Source organism: Vulpes lagopus, chromosome 7 (genome assembly GCF_018345385.1).
Source record: "Vulpes lagopus strain Blue_001 chromosome 7, ASM1834538v1, whole genome shotgun sequence".
In the NCBI taxonomy this organism is placed as follows: Eukaryota; Metazoa; Chordata; class Mammalia; order Carnivora; family Canidae; genus Vulpes; species Vulpes lagopus.
In genome coordinates, this window is record NC_054830.1 from 9417748 (window position 1) to 9436269 (window position 18522).

At 48.5% G+C, this 18522-nt stretch overlaps 1 protein-coding gene across 4 annotated transcripts in view; it reads right to left on the reverse strand.

Annotated features, from left to right (window-relative positions):
- CACNA1A (calcium voltage-gated channel subunit alpha1 A) overlaps positions 1-17423 on the reverse strand; it is a 286336-nt gene extending 268913 nt beyond the window's left edge. For all 4 annotated transcript variants that reach the window (XM_041762541.1, XM_041762540.1, XM_041762539.1 and 1 more), the window contains exons 1-3: positions 17016-17423; positions 16511-16574; positions 2418-2716 (exon numbers count right to left, since the gene is read on the reverse strand). In XM_041762541.1, coding sequence (XP_041618475.1) covers positions 2418-2716; positions 16511-16574; positions 17016-17026 — 374 coding nt within the window. In that variant the 5' untranslated portion in view covers positions 17027-17423. The remainder of the gene's footprint in view (positions 1-2417; positions 2717-16510; positions 16575-17015) is intronic.
- Positions 17424-18522: the final 1099 nt, after the last annotated feature.

The window sequence follows — 18522 nt, forward strand, 5'->3', positions numbered from 1 at the left end:
ATAGGATTCCACTTATGTGGGGTCCCTTGAGTAGCCACTTTGATAGTCAGAAAGTAGGTGGCGGGTGCCAGGGGCTGGTTTGTGGGGAATTAGTGTTTCATGTGGACAGAGTTTCAGTTTTGCAAAGTTCAAAGAGTTCTGAAGATGGGCGGTGCTGAGGCTGCCCAGCCATATGAATGGGCTTAATGCTGCCCAACTGGACTCACAAGTGGTTAAAAGAGTAAATTCCACATTATGTATATTTTTTAAAAAGATATAATGACCAAATGCAACACAGAGATCTTCCCGATTCAAAGAAATCAGCTGTAAAAAGACAAGCGGAGACACCTGAATGTGGAGCGGAAGTTAGATGATATTTTTAAAAACCATTGTTAGTTCTGCCAATGTGATACGAGTACGAAAATGTCTGTGTGGTTTAGAGATGTCGTCTGAAGCTTGTAAAATCATACAAGGTCGGGGAGTTGCTGTAAAATAGCTCAGAAAATAAGAAAGACAAAAACGGATGGATGATGTAAGTCTGGCAAAATTCCGATAATTATTAAATTTGGGTGATGTGTATGTGGGGGACTCGCTGTTCTCTCTACTTAGTATATTTGAACATTTTCAGAGGAAAGAGCCCTTACAAACGCAGGATTCAAAAAAGTGAAAGTAAACTTCAAAAGCATGAGAGTAAAGTGTTTTGTACCATTAAATTAAAAAAAAATAAAACCACTTAAAAATATGTATCCCACGGGTGCCTCATCCTTTTGACATTTCTATTTTATGTATATTATTGTATAGGGCATATAATAAATATAGCAGAATACTTATATAATTGACAAATAAATAAAAATATCTATGTTACGGTGTGCTTAAGGTGTATTTGTTTTACTGGCAGGGGTAGGAGTTCAGAAGTTTGGAGCTCATGGCTATAAAGACTGAGAATCTTCATATGGTCCTAGAAAGCAACAGGAATGGGAGACTGAGGCACAAGTTGGGCATTCAAGAAGGTTCTGGGGGATCCCTGGGTGGCTCAGCGGTTGAGCGTCTGCTTTTGGCTCAGGGCGTGATCCTGGAGACCCAGGATCGAGTCCCACATGGGGCTCCCTGCACGGAGCCTGCTTCTCCCTCTGGCTGTATCTCTGCCTCTCTCTCTCTGTGTGTGTCTCTCATGAATGAATAAATAAAATCTTAAAAAAAAAAAAGAAGGTTCTGGTGGAACTGACACGGTAACCAACGTCTCCTGATGCTGAATACCCTCCCCTGCTTCTCTTTCTCCAGGATATGGCTGGCTTTCTTTCTAAGTTATTTGAAAGTAAATCTCCACCACTTCCTGCTGTAGAAACTCTTTGGCCAAAGGGTTAAGAGCTTGAGTTTTGGAGGCTGACAGCCCAGGATTTGAACCCCAGGTCTGCCACTGCCTAGCTGGGAGGCTGGGGGCAAGTTACTTCACTTCTCCCAGCCTCTCCTTTCTCATCCGTGAAATGGGGATAATGTAGAATCTACCACGCAGCAGAGCAGGATGAGGCAACAAGATCGTAATAAAGTGTTTATCAGTCAGGAGGTGCTCAGTAAGCATTAGCTGCCCTTATTATTATAAATTATAATGATCATTTTCTTTGGGCCGTCAAGACTTTTTTTACTTCTTTAATTCACTAACACTTTCCCTTACCCTAAAATCTCTTTTCAGTGGTCTGCAGAAATAACTCGTTTTAACCCCTTAAAGAAGCCTCACTGCCTCTGAGAGAACTAATCAAATTTCTTTTCAAAAGGAAAATAAAGGAAAACAGGAGACTGGAAATAAACAGACTCAAGACGGAAGGGAGAGGACAGAGTAAGCAAGTCCTAGAGAGGGGATATTAGAAGATCGGTGTCTGGCATCGCAGCTGCAGACATTGGGTGGACGCCAGTTATTTATGGAAGGATGGATGGACAGATAGGCAGAGGGAACGATGGATGGGTGGGCGAGTGGATGGATAGGAATATGGACAGGTGTATGGATGGATGGATGGATGGATGGATGGGTGTATGGATGGATGGATGGATGGATGGGTGGATGGATGGATGGATGGACAGATAGAAGGATGGGTGGGTGGGTGGTGATGGTGGATGGACAGAGCTCCCAGACCCAGCACATTCCCCCAACCGCCCCCCCCCACCACCACCTGCAGTACAAACTTTATGGCCAGCCCTCCTGCCCCGGAAAACAGCATTTCTCAGCCCGATTCAGGAGCCTCCCATCCGAGGGGACAGCCACAGACCCGGGCGCAGGCAGGGTCCTCCCTTTGCTGCCGCACCCCGGGCTGCGCGGGGGCCCACGCGGGCTCAGGGCAGGGAGCGATCCGCAGGCAAGGGAGGGAGGTGTCGGCAGCCCGCCCCGCTCCAGGGGTGCGCTCCAGTCCCTGGGGCGTCCCGGCCCGTCCGCCCCGCGTACTCACTCCCATTCCTTCCTCCTGGCCTGGGGGGTGCTGTGGACTTTGTGCGCCTGGTGGGCCAAGATGACATCCCGGTGGTCCACCACGCCGCCGCGCCGCTTCAGCGGGGGGGCCTGGCAGCCGCCGCTCATCCGGGGGGCCCGCGCGTCCTGCGGGGCGCTGGCGGGGCGCCCCGAGCCGCCGTCGTGCAGGGCGTCATAGCTGCGCGGAGAGAACATGGGGTCCGGGACCCGGGAGGCCTTCCACATCCATGGGCCTCGCTCAGAACTCGCAGGGTCTTCGGCCTCCAGCACAGCGCGCGGCTAGAGGAGAGAGCAGAGAGGGGCGGAGGGTGAGCGCCGGGCCGGGAGGGAAGGGCGCCCGGGACGGGGACGGCCACTCACGCGGCCCCCGGGCCGGCCAGCGGGGTTTAGCATCTCCCTGGCAACTGCGGCCGGGAAGCGGCTTCTCGGGAGCTGCCCGGCAACCGCCGCTCCCTGGTGGAGGGACGCACCCCGGAGCGCGCGACGCTGGATGCGCTCAGCGCCTCAGTGTTCCCGCTCTGCGCAATGGGTCATCGGGAGACCGCCCGCTCACTCTCCTCCGGTCCCTGAGTCCTGTGGGCTCCACAGGGCGACTCAGAAAACTGAAATCCACGTGGGACATGGCCATCTGTCCAGTGAGCCTGCTCTTCGCCACCTGGCTGGGTTTTGGGGAAAAGGGACGGGGTTCCCGACACTCACACATGTACGGGTGGAGACTCAGTACCGGATAGCGCTCCGAGGAACTCAGGCTCCCGGGCTCTTGCGCTCCATTTTCATTTACTTATTCACTCAACAAACACTAGGTGAGCAGGAGCAGCCACTGTGTAAGAGCCCTTGCTGGGAGCGGGGGACACAGCCCAGAATGAGACAAATCTCCTGTCGTGGAACAGACGTTCTACCGGGGAAACAGATGTATGATGAATATAATAAGTATACTATAGAGATCAGAGGCTAAAAGTGTGGTGGAAGTTAGTCTGGAAAGGTGTATTTGTTTGCTGGAGCCATAATAGAGTACCACAGACTGGGTGGCTCGAGGCACAGAAATTTATTTCCCCACAATTCTGGAGGCTTTCAAGTCCAAGATCAAGGTGGTGGCAGGATTGATTTCTTTTGAGCCCTCTCTCTCTGGCTTGTACAGGGCTTTCTTTATCCTGTGCCTCCACAAGATCTTCCCTCTGTGCAAGTCTGTGTCTTAATCTCTTCTTACAAGGACACCAGTCATACTGGACTACAGCCCACCTGTATGACCTAATTTTATTTTAATTACTTCTCTAAAGGTCCTGTCTCCAAATACAGTCACATTCGGAGGTATTGGGGGTTAGCGTTTCAATATATGAAAGGGGGGGGACGCAATTGAATCCATAATAAAGGGTGACAGGAAGTGTTGGGTGGGCTGGTTATTGTATTAAATAGGGGGTCAGAGAGGCACCAGGGTGGCTCAGTTGGTTAATCATCTGCCTTCAGCTCGGTCATGATCTCAGGGTCCTGGGGTCTGAGCCCCGCATCCGGTTCCCTGCACAGTGAGATGCGTGCTTCTCCCTCTTCCTCTCCCCACACTCGTGCTCTCTTTCTCTCTCTCAAACAAATAAATGAATAATATTTTTAAAAATAAATAATCTTTTATTTTTAAAAAATATTTATTTATTTTTATTTATGATAGAGAGAGAGAGAGGCAGAGACACAGGAGGAGGGAGAAGCAGGCTCCATGTCGAGAGCCCGACACAGGACTCGATCCCAGGACTCCAGGATCGCGCCCTGGGCCAAAGGCAGGCGCCAAACCGCTGAGCCACCCAGGGGTCCCTAAAAATAAATAATCTTTTTAAATAAACAAGTAGGGGTCAGAGATGGCCTCACTGAGAGAATGACATGTGAACGAGCAGAGGTTCTAAGGAGGTGATGCAGGAGTCATGTGGGTATCTGAGGGAAGAATGTTCTAGGCAGAGAGAAGAGCAGGTGCAAAGGTTCTGAGGCAGGGCTGTGTATGACTTGCTCAAGGAACAATGCAGAAGTCTTAACAGCTGTGAGTGATTGAGGAAAGAGTAGAGGAGATGAGGGTAGGGAGGTGAGAGGCACAGCTTATGAGACTTTGAGGACCATGGAGATGACTCTGCTTGTTTCCTTCTGGACTGAGCTAGTCCATGGCTTTCAGAATGCACACCTCACTCAACAGCATATTTTCAATCTCAAACTTATTTTCCCCACCTGGAAAGTCCCCACCACTAGCCTCTCTGCATCTGTCCGAGAAAAGCAAACCCACTGGAAGGCTAGCATGGATGAAATGGGGTTAAGAGGCTGAATCTCACGTACAAATGCTGTATAAGTCACCTCAACACCTAGAGGTGTTGGAGATGGGTTCAGGCCACCTCTGGATTGCAAATAAATAAATAAATAAATAAAACAGGTGTGGGAATGGAAGCTTATCTCCCCCCAAACCCCATTTCCTCTCGCCCTGCTAGAAGCATCCAAAGAGTTCTCCCAGCCCCTCCTAAGCAGATCAATTCACGTTCAGTTTAAAGGCAACAGTTACTCTCTGGTCTTTTCCAAATCTCTTAACTGATGGAGTTTAATAGATCTACCCATCATGATGCCTTCAAGTTTCAATCCTTGCTCATGAAATCTTACTCTAAAACATCTACAATCGTGCATTTACAAAGCCTTCTTTTCCCTACATGCATTCCCTTTGCATTGAAAAAAAATCTGTTGTTCCTTTTATAAGCACCTACACAAGGAAGGCATTTTCCTTTCCATTTTACAGAAATAAAGCTGAGGACAGAAGGTGAATTCTAGTGCCTTGCTACTACTGGGCTCCATTCCTGCCTGCAGGAGTCGCCCCTCTCCGCCAAAAAAAAAAAAAATATATATATATATATATACATATATATATATATATATATATCTGCGGCAGTATTTAAAAAAAAAAAAAATCCTGCTTACAGACTGGATGTCCTGTATAGTATCTATCACTTAGCTAAAACCCTAGAGACCAGGCACAGTTGGAAGCACCTTAATGGAAAAAATTCTCCACACCCACAGAAGGTGTATTTGGATCCGGGAAGGTGGGAGGAAGATCAGGAAAGACGAAACCTAAAGCATACACCTCAGGTGACATCTTCGGAGACATCCACCTGCTTGTCCCACAGCCCCAAGACAGGATGCTCCATTCCCCACCCCTCCCTACAGCACATGCTCTGGGTCACCCCACTTCCCACCCTGTGGATTTCCTGGTTTACTCTGATGCCCAAACCACAGAGTAGTCACTCCTGGCCTCCACTCCGTGCGTCAGATGCATCATTGGGTCCCAACCACTCACTCACCTCCAAAATATATCCTGAATCCAATCACTTCTGACCACTGCATGCCCCTCCCCCACCACAAGGCTCACCTGGACTCTCACAGCTGCCTCTCCAGGGTCAGTGGGCTTCCCTGCTCCCACTGCCAACTCCCACCATGCCCTTTGCTGTGGAGTCGGTGGGTCTTTCTGAAAGTCTGCAGTCAACAGTTCCACAGTTACAGGAATAAAAGCCACACCCTATTGTCCCCTCTCCCTGACCTCATCCCTTTCTCTTCTCCTCCTTGCCCTCATAGCTCCAGACTCAAGGGCCTCCTCACCATTTCCGGTCTCTGCTGAGCTCACTCCACCTCCACACCTGCTGTTCCTGCTTCCTAGAATGCTGTTCCCCTCATCTTTGATGGGCCAGCTCCCTTTCATCATGCAGGGCTATGGGCAGGTGCAGGCGCTCCCCATCACATCCTCCAATGCGGGCTTCCTCATGGGGCTGGTCACTCTCTGGGACCGGTGCTCATCATGTGCAGCCTCGGATAACATCTGCCTCCCCCAGAGGAAGTCAGCACCACGTGGGCAAGGATCTTGATCTGTCTCATTGCTGTTGGGTCCCTGTTACCTTAAATATATCTTGCTTGAATGAATGAATAAACTCAGGAACGGGTCTACCCAAGAAAACATCAGCAAGCACCTTGCAATGGCCTGGGGTCCCGGACTTCTCCTAGTAGGGAAGGGATGAAGGATGGTGGGAAAGAAGATGCCAGGTCCTACCCCAGCACGATCAGCTCACCGTGTGGTCCTCAGCAAATTACTGAACCCTCCACGTCTGTTTCTTCCTACACAATGTGGAGGTGGTGATAAGTACCACAGAGAGCCATCGTGAGCAATCAGTGAGCTAACCTGTGGGAAGGCAGCATCCTGAGCACAGCGCTGGGCCAGGGAAGTGCTTGGTCAACACTGGGTCTCATGTTGATATTGTGGCAGGCAGGCAGAGCCTGGCAGCAGTGGGGATGGGGGACAGCTGCTCTAGCAACACCATCCCGTGTGCTCTGCAGAGCGCTTCCAACGGAGCCCCAGCTGTCCCATGTGTACACATGAGAAACAAACACATCCCCAGCCAACAGGCTCTTCCCAGCCAGGTGTCCGTCCCTGGCACCTGCTGGGCCCCATGACCAGGTGTGCTGTTCCGTCTCTCTGTTTGCCCAACCACAGCACAGAAGAAATGGCAAAGCATGTGGGGTTTGCTTCCCCCAGAAGCAGCCAGGTTCCATGAGCAGACGGTGCAAAGAGAAGACAATGGGGAAAAGCAAATAGAAGAAAATAAGCCGCATGAAGCCTGAGGCCACAGAGAGCATATTGTTAATGTGGTAAGAATAGAATTTTACAAAGCACCCAGGTATCGCTGTATCCACAGCTTTCCTGAATCCAAATTGAAGCCACACCTGAGATGGGGGACTGACCCCTTACTGCCATGCCTGGACCAGCCTGGGTTTCCATGGCAACCAGATGGTGCCTGGAGATGCCGTGATTAATATAGGCTGGTACTGGAGCTCTGAGAAAGGTGTAGGGAGGGAGAGGACTGCAGAGAAGCCTGGGGGCCTTCTGTGACCCCCTGCATGTGGACAGGGACATTTATACAGCTGTCCTGGGCACCGGGCTTCACCACCTATCAACGAAATAGGGGCTAATTACTGGTAAAGCAGGTTTATCTCCACTGAAAATTAGTAAAAGTATGGCAACAAAGCAAAAAAGCAAAAAGAAAACATTCTCTAAAACTTCTCAGGCTCATCATACACACTGGAAAGACACACGATGCTCCTAGAGAGAGAGCATGGGAACTCAAAAATGCCTCGAGGTCCTTCATTCAGGAAATAAAAGTAAAGCCAGGTAGGGGCCAGAATGTAACCCTACAAGACTTGAATTTACTCACTGGTGTGGGTGGATGTCTTCCTCTACCCACCCCCTCCCCACTGGGAAGAAAATTGAAAAGGTTAAAACAGCAGTTCGACTCCTGACTGTATATAGCTACCAAAAGTCATGTTCATAAAGATCCAACTAGAAGCAACCCAAAGGTCCATCAACAAGAAAATGGGAAACAAACTGTGAAATATCCATATGAGGGAATACTATGCAGCAATGAAAAAGAATGTGCAGGGCACCTGCATGGCTCAGTTGGTTAAGTGTCTGCCTTCGGCTCAGGTCATGATCCCAGGGTTCTGGGATTGAGCCCCAAGTTGGGCTCAAAAACAGGCAAAATGATTCTACAGTAATGAGAATCAGAATAACGCTGTTGACCTTCAGTTGAGGAGCTGCTGATTGGGATGGAACACAAGGGAACTTACTGGTGAGATTTCCAGATAAAATACAGGATGCCTAGTTGCATGGGATATACTTACCTTAAAAAGCTACTCACTGTTTATCTGAAATTCAATTTTAACTAGGTGTTCACTATATTTTTTAATTTTCTTAACCTGGCAACCCACTGGGGGGATGGAAGTTCCTTGACTCTTGACCTGGGTGATGGTGAGGACATTGTATATATGTGTGTGTAAAAATTCATTTGAGCACTGCATGTTTTTTACAGCATATAAAATATTTTTAAAGTTGAAATAATCATAGGAAATTCATTCAGAAGGAATAGACCTGCCTTACCTATCGACAACTAAGCTTTGAATTGGGCAGGAAAAGAGCCACACGTCAGGTCTCTCCACCTAAACACAAGTCCCAGAGGAGGTGGGAAATTACTCCCTCATGTTACAGATAAGACTGTAGTTGAGTGAGATGCAGTGGCTCATGGCTCACCCAAGTTCCCAGAGCATGGAGGAGACAAGCCAGGGATATGAATCCAAGTTTCTTGGGACTCCCAAGATCTCTCTCTGAGGTCCAACCCAGAGTCTGGCACTGAGCTATTTTCTTGCAAGGGCCACTTCTCCTGAAACATAAACAATCTGTGGGAGCTGGTATTGTCCCCCATGATCTTGAGGCATGGTATGGAGGAAGAGAGCCATCTGCTGGCCAGGAACACCCTCCCGGGATTGTGCATGCTTAACTTGCCATCCATTTGGAGGCCTATCTGTCACAGCAGCACCCTGTATCTGCTGAGTCACCTTGGGCTGCTATCACAAATCAGAGATTGAGTGGCTTAAGCAACAGAAATTTATTTTCTCATGGTTCTAGAAGATGGAAGTCTAAGACCAGCATGGTCAGTTTCTGGTGAGAACTCTCTTCCTGGCTTGCAGATGGTCACTTTCTTGCTGTGTCCTCACATGGAAGAGACAGCAAGAGCAAGCCCTCCAGTGTCTCCTCGTATAAGGACACTAATCCCATCATGAGAGCCCCACCCTGGTGACCACATCTAACTCCTAAAGGCTAATCTCCAAAAGCCATCATACTGGGGGTTAGGGCTTCAACATATGAATCTGGGGGACACAACTCAGTCCACAGTGTTCCCTAACTAATACATTACTTGACAGAAGCAACATCGGTTCCATTTAACAAATGCTTTCCTTGTGTTTTGGAAGCTTCAAATTCAAGTGGAATACACACAAGTGTGCAGTCCTGTCAAGAACACCAAAGTGTTCATTAAAAAGAGAGCTAAGAGGGGCACCTGGGTGACTCAGTTGGTTAAGTGTCCAACTGTTGATGTCGGCTCAAGTCATGATCTCAGTGTCCTGGGATCGAGCCCTAGGTTGGGGCTCCACACTCAGTGGGGAGTTGGCTTGAGATTGTCTCTCTCCCTCTCCCTCTGCCCTCCCCCCTCTCATGCTCTCTCTCTCTCTCTCAAATAAATAAATAAATCTTTTTTAAAAAGAGAGAGAGATAAGCACCTGAGTGGTTCAGTTAGGTAAGCATTAGCCTTCAGCTCAGGTCATGATCCAGGGTTCTGGGATCAAGCTTCATGTCGGGCTCCCAGTTCAGCGGGGAGCCTGCTTCTTCCTCTCCCTCTGCCCTTCACGCTGGCGTGTGCACTCCATCTCTCAAATAAATAAATAAAATCTTTTTTAAAGAGAGGGAGAAAAAAATAAATAAATAAAAAATAAAAAGAGGGAGAGCTAAGAAATAACATCTCCACATGAAATCACTCCCGCCACCTCTTCTCTCTTGTTCTTTCTCAGCCTTTACTTTCTTCTGCTTGTTTGAAGCTCTCCCAGGCAGTTTTGCTCCTTCCTGTCTTGTCTGTGTGCTTAAACCTTGGTCAATAAAGCATCTTAATCTCGCCCTGGACAAAGATGGGTTGCTAAGACCCATGGAAATGGTATCCCCTCCAGAGTTCTAGGCCAACGAGTGTGAAATTCAGCAGACCGTGGCTTCTAACAGCCAGGATGACGATAATCCAAATGTCATTTTTAACCGACCTTCAAACGCATTTGTCACCTTCCGGATGATGTTTTATTTGGCTGATAGTAAAAGTGATTTCCGAGCCCTGAACAAACAATCTCCAGAGCAGGTAGCCAGGTATGGGGCGAGTGTCAAGGCTCTGCCCCAGAAGTAAAAACTTACAAGAGGGAGGAACAAAAGCAAAAATCAATAAATGGGACAGCGTCAAACTAAAAAGCTTCAGTTCGACAAAGGAAACCATCGGCAAAATGAAAAGGCAACTTACTGAGTGGAAGAAAATGTCTGCAAATTGTAGACCTGATAAAAAGTCAGCGTTCAAAATCTACAAAGAACCCATACAACTCAGTATCCAGAACAAAAAAACAATGAATGGGCAGAGGAACTAAATAGCCATTTTTCAAAGAAGACCTCCAAATGGCCATCAAGTACGTAAACAGGTGCCAAACGTCACTAATCATCAGGGAAATGCAAATCAAAACCACCCTGAGATATTCACACCTATTAGGATGGTTATTATCAAAAGGACAGGAATGACAAGTGCTGGCCAGGGTGTAAGGAAAAGGCAGCTCTCTCCACTGTTGGTGGGAGTGAGAATTGGTAACAAGCAAACAAATCCAAATGTCCACCCACAGATAAATGGATAAACAAAACGTGGTATATACGGACAATGGACTATCATTCAGCCCTTAAAAAAGGAGATTCGGGACACCTGGTGGCTCAGTGGTTGAATGTCTGTCTGCCTTTGGCTCAGGTCCTGATCCTGGCGTCCTGGGATCGAGTCCCACATCGGGCTCCTTGCAGGGCACCTGCTTCTCCTTCTGCTTACATCTCTGTGTGTCTCTCATGAATAAATAAATCAAATTAAAATTTTAAAAAGGAAAGAGATTTTTTTTTCTTTTTAAGTAATCTCTATACCAATGTGGGACTCGAACCTACAACTACAAGTACAAAAGTCCCACGCTCACCAACTGAGCCAGCCAGGTGCCCCCAAAAGGAAGGAGATTCTCACACCTTCTACAACACACGTGAAGCTTGAGGACTTCATGTTGAGCGAAATAAGCCAGTCACAAAAGTACAAATCCTGTCTGGTTCCGTTTGCATGAGGTCTGTAGAGGAGTCAAATGCATAGAGGCAGAAAGTAGGATGGTGGGACCCAGGGGCTGGGGAGGAAGTTGGGGATGGTGAGTCTGTGTTTCATGGGGACAGAGTTTCAGTTTGAGATGAGAAAGTTCTGGAGACGGATAGTGGGGATGCTTGCACGACAGCGTGAGTGTACTTAATGCCACTGAAAAACGGGCTAAAATGGTAAATTTTATAGTATGCGTAATCGCTAAAATTTTCTAAATGTGTAAAAAGAAAATCAAAGGGGTGATCCAAAAACACCCACACATCTTAACGAAGATACTTACATATTCCCAGTGGCCCCAGTGTATCAGCCTTGCCTCCCCTCCTGACACCCACTTATTGAGGATATGCTAAGCCCAGATGAATACAAAGGCTACCCAATTCAGGCAGTGGGGACCCATCCTACACCCCACCTTGGCACAGAGATACAAAGAACAAGGTGACATGAAAACTAAAGCCAGGGAAAGCAAGAACTCTCATTGCTTGGGGCAAAACTCCAGAATTGCCCCAAATACAGGAGAACAGAGCAGAATAAAATGCCAGGCCAGATGGCAGAGGACGAAGGCTAGGCTGAGACCAGCCCGCCAACACGGCCCTGAGCACGGCTGCAAAGTTCCATCCCCTGGTGAGAAGACGCCACCACGCAGCTGCTGTCCGTTTTCACCTGCTTTCTCCCTCACTGATCACAGCACAGCCAAGGCACTGGGATCCCTGAATTTCAGGGGCAGCCCCAGGACATTGGCTGGGAGTGAGGAGGGAGAGAGGAGTGGAGACCCCTGGGGCAGGCCGCTGGGCAGGATCCATGTGAGCCACTGAATCTCAAGCTGAATTCTTTCTTCCAGCTTCATTCAGATCATTCCTTCATGATCCTCCCATCATTCTTTCATTCACTTATTTATTCATTCACTGACACAGCAGTATTTGTTGAGCACCTACTGTGTACCCAGCACTGTTCTAGATGCTGGAAACCCAGCAGTGAACAAAAGAGACTCAAGTCCCTGTCCTCATGGAGCTGACACTCCAGTGGGGGAGACAGACAAGAAAAAGATAAACAAGTAAAATATGCAGAATGTCAAATGGAAAAAAGAAATCAGGAAAGGAGAAAGGAAGGGGGAGTGCTATGTCATTTAGAGAAGGTGGCCAGAAGAGGCCCCAGGGAGGAAGAAGCATTCGAGTAAAGACCTGAAAGAGGTGAGGGGGATGTCATGAGGGTGCTGGGTGGAGAAAAGCATTCCAGGCTGAAGGAAGAGCCGATGCAAAAGCCCTGTGGCCGCAGCACGCCTGATCTGTTCAAGGAACAGCAAGGAAGTCTGTGTGGCTCGAGTAGAGTGAGTGAGGATGAATGGAAGGGGGTGACGACAGGGAAGTGATGGGGACAAAGAGTGCAGGGCCCTGTGGACCATCCAAAGGACTTCAGCTTTGCCGAATGAGATTGGGAGCCGTGCAGGGTTCTAAGCAGAGAAGGGAGATGCCCAGACTCGGGTGTTCACAGGGACCGTCTAGTCATTGAATTTGCAAGAAATTCAAAATGTAGTGGAATTCATCACCCCAACCACCATGGGGCCCCCCTTCCCTTCTTTCACCCCACATTCTACTCATCATCAAGGCTAGTGATTCCGCCTTGTACTTCTTCTCCCACTAGCCATGGTCCAGGCCCTCCATTGCCCACTCATTCTCTCTCTCTCTCTCTCTCTCTCTCACCCTTCTTTTCCCCTACAAACTTGCTTGAATCTATCTGTGCTGGAAGGTTTAAAAATAAAAAGGACAGGAGCACCTGGGTGGCTCAGTCTGTTAAGCGTCTGCCTTCTGCTTGGGTTGTGATCCCAGGGTCCTGGAATAGAGCTCACCTTCCAGCTCCCTGCTCAGGGGGGAGCCTGATTCTTCCTCTCCCTGTGCCCCCATGCTGGTTCTCTCTCTCTCTCTCTCTCTCTCTCTCTCTCTCTCTCTCTCTCTCTTTCAAATAAATAAATAAAAGATCCTTAAAAAAATAAAAGTAAGAAAGGACAGACTGTCGGGGGTGGGGGAGGGATTTCTCCTAGGGGAGAGTGTTCCTATACTGTTGCTTCTTGAACTAAACCATCCTGCATCTGCTCTCTGCAATGTGCTCAGGCAGGGGTAGGTGGGTACTTTTGCCTACTCTCCGCATCTTTGGATTTTTTTCCCTCACTCAATATGTGTATTTGACCTCTCAAGGGAAGAGTTTCACTGTCCCCATCACTCATCCTGCCCCTTTGGCCACTAATTAGCTGTGTGTGGTATCAACATGTTAATATGTGATGATAGTAATTCATTATGACAGTGATTATTAGTGCTGATGTGCTTTCTTCGCTCAACAAATATTTATTGAAAGCCAACTGGGTGCCACTGTGATTCAGCCATTGTGTGTCTTGGGATCTTAAAATTCTCAAGAAATTGTCTAGAAACTGTCTCCCCTAAGGCTGAAAGAAATTTTAGCAATGGTTCTTGCTGGAGAGAAATAACTAGATACAAAAGTTGGAGCCACATTAGAAAAAGGTGAGTAGCCCTCACATCCAGTCTTTAAAAAATGTTTGAAGACCAAGCCCCCCTACACTTTGTTCTTGGTGACTAAGAATCAACGTGCAAATTAGTAGATCCAGTGATACGGTTCTGTTACTTCCATCTAACCTGCATAATTTAGGACAGGGATAGGTGGATCATGTGATAGGGAAGAGGGAAATGAGAGCTACAAAAAGAAGAAGAAGGAGAAGAAGGAGGAGGAAGAGGAGGAGGAGAGAAAGAAGGCAGACCAAAGACTACCCATTGTATAATTCCATTTACTTTTTTAAAATATCTTATTTTTAAGCAATCTCTACATTCAATGTGGGGCTCAAACTCACAACCCCAAGATGAAGAGTCATATGCTCCACCAACGGAGCCAGCCAGGGGCCCCTTTATGATCCCATTTATATGAAGTATGGGAGCATTGGGAGACCCACAGAAACAGAACACAGATTGGCAGTTGCCAGGGATGGGAGACAGAGTGACTGCTTCATTAGGGAACTTCCCTTTAGGGTGATGGAAATATTCTGGAACTAGACAAAGGAGATGGTAGCACAACTTTGTGAATGTACTAAATACCATTAAAGTACACACTTTAAGGGGCACCTGGCTGGATCAGCTGGTGGAGCCTGTGACTCTTGATCTCAGGGTTGTGAGTTCGAGACCCATGTTGGGCGTAAAGCTGATTTAAAAAATAAATCTTCCCAAAAAAGTATGCACTTTAAAATGGCTAAAATGGTAAATTGTGCATTATGTGTATTTTATAATTTAAAATATAATTTATAAATATAATTTATATAAAATATAATTTATAATTTATAAATTATTTTATAATTTAAAATTATGTGTATTTTATAAGAAAATTAGAAATTGAACCTACCCCCTCACTCTGGAGAGTAATTTTAAAAGTAGCCAATTTATCAAAAGTCTAATGTCCTTGTCCTTTCCTTTAAAACTCAGTGTAACTATACCCAGTGACATATCATTTTCATAAAATACTGTAACTTTTTTTATTAAAAAAAAAAACAGAAACAAATCTTAAAAGAAAGTCAGTGAGTTTAAAAAGAAAAAAAATGCTTATTAAAAAAGTAGCTAAGGGAGCAACTGGGTGCTCAATCTGTTGAACATCTGCCTTTGGCTCAGGTCATGATCTCAGCACCCTGGGATCATCAAGCCAACCTCGGGCTCCCGGCTGAGCAAGGAGGCAGCTTCTCTATCTCCTCCCTGCTGCTCCTAGGCTGCCCAGGATGCGTTCAAATGCAAATTCTAACCCAGCAGAGCTGGATGGCACCTGAGACTTTGCATTCCTAGAGGGTGCTGCTGGCCCAAGGTCTGCAATTTGAGGAAAAGGTCTGGGGACTCTGATGAGTGCCTAAGTCAGTCAGCCTCCTCTGCCAGACAGGCTTGGCCTTGCCAGAGGGGGCAAAACAACCCAAGAGCCAGTTGCTTGTCACAATGAAGACAGAGAGGGTTGAAAGATCCTAGAATAGAATCTCCCCTCACTTGCCTCAGGTCATTAGGGCCCTCTGGTCCTGTAAGCTAACATTTCAAAAAGAATAATAAAATAAATAAGTAAAACCCTCTGCCGGAGTTTTTGATGCCTCAGAGCTGAACCGGGCATTACTTTGCAGGTCATTTTTGCAACACTTTGTTCAATGTCAAATCCACCCTCCCTCTCTGGACCCCGGGCCCTGATCTTTCTGTTTATTTATTGGGGTGGGGGCAGAGAGAACCTTGGACACACAATAGCACGGAGTTAAATCCCTCTTACTAAACCCCTCCAAGAGGAAGGATGATATTTGCCCCCAAGTGACATCTTTAGGCTTCTCTGCAAATCTCTGGAGGAAAACAAAATATCAACAGGGATAAACTCAGCTACTCAAGACGTCTGGAGTTCCCGGGATCTTCCTGCAGCCTGGGTTTGGGGTGTCCTATGGCTTAGAGGCCAAGTGGGAAGATAGAGGCCAGCATCAATCACAACTTCCCAGGCTCCCTCCATTCCCCCGCCCCCCACAAGGGGCCTAAAACTGTCCCTGAAAGAGTCTGCGTGGGAAACGGCCAGGATGCTCTGAAGTCGTGGACTCTGAACGGGACACGGGCCGGAGCCGGATCCCTAGCGCAGACGCACCCCCAGGACCCTGGCTCCCAGCTAAGGAGCGAGGGGGGCGCAGGTGCGCGCTCCCCCTCCTTTCGGGTTCGGCCCCAGCGAGGCTGTCGCCTCCGGAGAGATGCTCTGTCCTACTGTTTGCATCCTATTCTGGTTCCTTCTCGTGGTCAGGCTCCCAGAAGCAGGAACCCCCAGCCCCTACCCGCAGAAGGCAGGAGCCCAGCCGCCCACTCCCTCTCCCGCCCCCTCGGGTCGCCGCGGCACGTGTCCTGTGAGGCTGTCGCTGTGGCAGCTAGAGCAGGAGGGAAGGGAGAGAGATCCCGCTGCCAGTCTTTCTCACTTCTCGAGGAACAAAAGCCACCCCGAGAGTCAACTGTGTCCAAAAGAAAAGGGAGGGGTTGGTCTGGAGGGGTGACAAGCGCTGTCGCTGCTTGTCATTTGGTGCAAGAGGGGGGGGATATTAAATATTAAACGGAGCAAGCGGTTTCCTAAGACGATGTAATTATTCTCAACAGCCTAAACTCCATCTGCCATCTCCCGTTTTCCAACGCGTTCACGCAGCCTTGAGCACAGAAACCCAGGCCGGGCTACACCGGCATAGGCAACTTTTGTCTGGGGGGCGAGGAACCCCCAAAGACAGAAACGATGGGGGAGGGGAGGCGCGCGTGATCCCGAGCCCTGCCCCCCTCGTCCAGCCTACCTGGGTCTCAAAGCACAGAGAGGCTAATGTAGCCTGGGGTGCAGGCGGGGTGGGGGCGCAGGACCTGAAAAAGTAAGACTTGGCTTAGATCAGAAACTAATCGCTGGGGAAATAGCAGGAGCCCAGGGCAGGTGGCAAAGACAGGAGATGCTACAAGGGGGGCTAAGTGCCGTTGAAAGAAAATGGATTTTTAAGAAACAGGTATGCGCTGGAAAGGAGGGGTCTGCTCCCCCACCTCCCGCGCAGAGAAACTATTCAGAAAGGTGAAGCATGTTTTTAAGACAGAAATAAGTAAAATCTGGATATACACTGTCTCCTCCAACCACCACCACCCCACCCACCCCCCAAAAAATACGTTCACAGGAAGGGGATGAGGGAGGTCAGCGCATTTCCTTCCACCTTTGCAGACGGGGGTGATGTTGCAGCAAGGAGATAAGGATTAGACTCCCCGCAGGACCAGGACCGGGCCCCAGCATCCCCAGCTCTGGAAGACCCGCTCACTCACCTGTATCGCATGGGCTCCGGGGCTCGGGCGGTGCGGCTAGTGGGCAGCGCAGCGGGTCCTCCAGCTGTCCTGAGGGTCCCACCTTGCCAGCGCCTGGGGAGCCCAGCCAGCTGAAGCCCACGCACCCATTGCCCATCCAATGGAAAGAAGAAGACGAGAGGGAAGGGGGGACGCCAGGAGCAGCCGTGTTCTGAGCTGAGGGCTCCCCACAAAGGCAGGCGCCAAGCCGGGCTGCTGTGCCAGCTGCCAGGGGGAGAAAGAGAAGGAGGAGGAGGTTTCCCTGATTCTGGGAGGAGGGAGGGGAGAACCGACAGCTCATCAGCCACCGATCATTTCCAGCAAAGTGCTCCACGGGGACCCAGCACGGGGAGGCACACCCAGCCAAGGACGTGCCCCCCCCCCCCACTGCTCCTTGGAGGGGAAAATTATTTTCTCGCTCTTTTCTCCGAGCCCCTTAGCACCGCTCACGGCTACCTCCCAGCAATGGGTAGGACCCTAGTTTCTAGAAGGAGGTTGTTTAGCCTCCAGTCCACTTCCTTTCAGACGGGCTTCTCTGAAGGAGCAAGGATGCTAACAAGAGGGCTCTCCCTCTTTTACTTGGGGGGTCGGGGGAGGGGGCGTGTAGAACAGGCGTGAGGCAGCAGGGCTTGTGGAATCACGCTTAGAATTTAACTGTCTCCCCTCCGCCAACTGCAACCTGAATTATTGATGTCCTTACAAAAAAAAAAAAAAAATCACTGGAAGACAGCTGCTAACCCCCTCCCTGAGTCTTTTCCGTTCATTCCCCAAACAGCTTCCCCTTATCCACCTCCCACCTCTCCTTAGCCCGAGGGGTTGTATTATTTGAACAGAAAAGCAAAAAGAAGGAAAACAGCCTTTTCAAGCAAAAAAAAAAAAAAAAAAAAAGCAATTGATTGCAAGTTCAGGGGTTTGTCTGCCACAGGCAAAGATTTAGGTTCTAAAAACTGAGGCGACCCTCCGGAGATTCTATTTAAAGGGGGCCTCCTCCTAACAGTGAGAGTGATGTTTTTCTTCTAAGAGGCTTCTGGGGGCACCAAGGGACCCCATATTTTTCCCAAGGTGGAGTCAAATATGTACCTTACTAGGGAAAGTGGCATTGTTTTGTTTTGTTAATTGAGGGCTAATTGACATAGAACGTTATATCGGTTTCAGGAGGGAAACAATGATTTGATATTTGTAGACACTGTGAAATGATCACCACCTATATCTAAGAAAGTGGCATGGTTTAGGCAGGGAGAATTTGGGCTCGGTGTTACGGAGTCCTAAGGAATTCATGTTTGATTTTAAAAATCTGTTTCATCGTGTTATTTTTTTACACCCTTCTTTTTTTTTTTTTTTTTTTTTTTTTTTTTAATTTTTATTTATGATAGTCACGGGGAGAGAGAGAGAGAGAGAGAGAGAGAGGCAGAGACACAGGCAGAGGGAGAAGCAGGCTCCATGCACCGGGAGCCTGATGTGGGATTCGATCCCGGGTCTCCAGGATCGC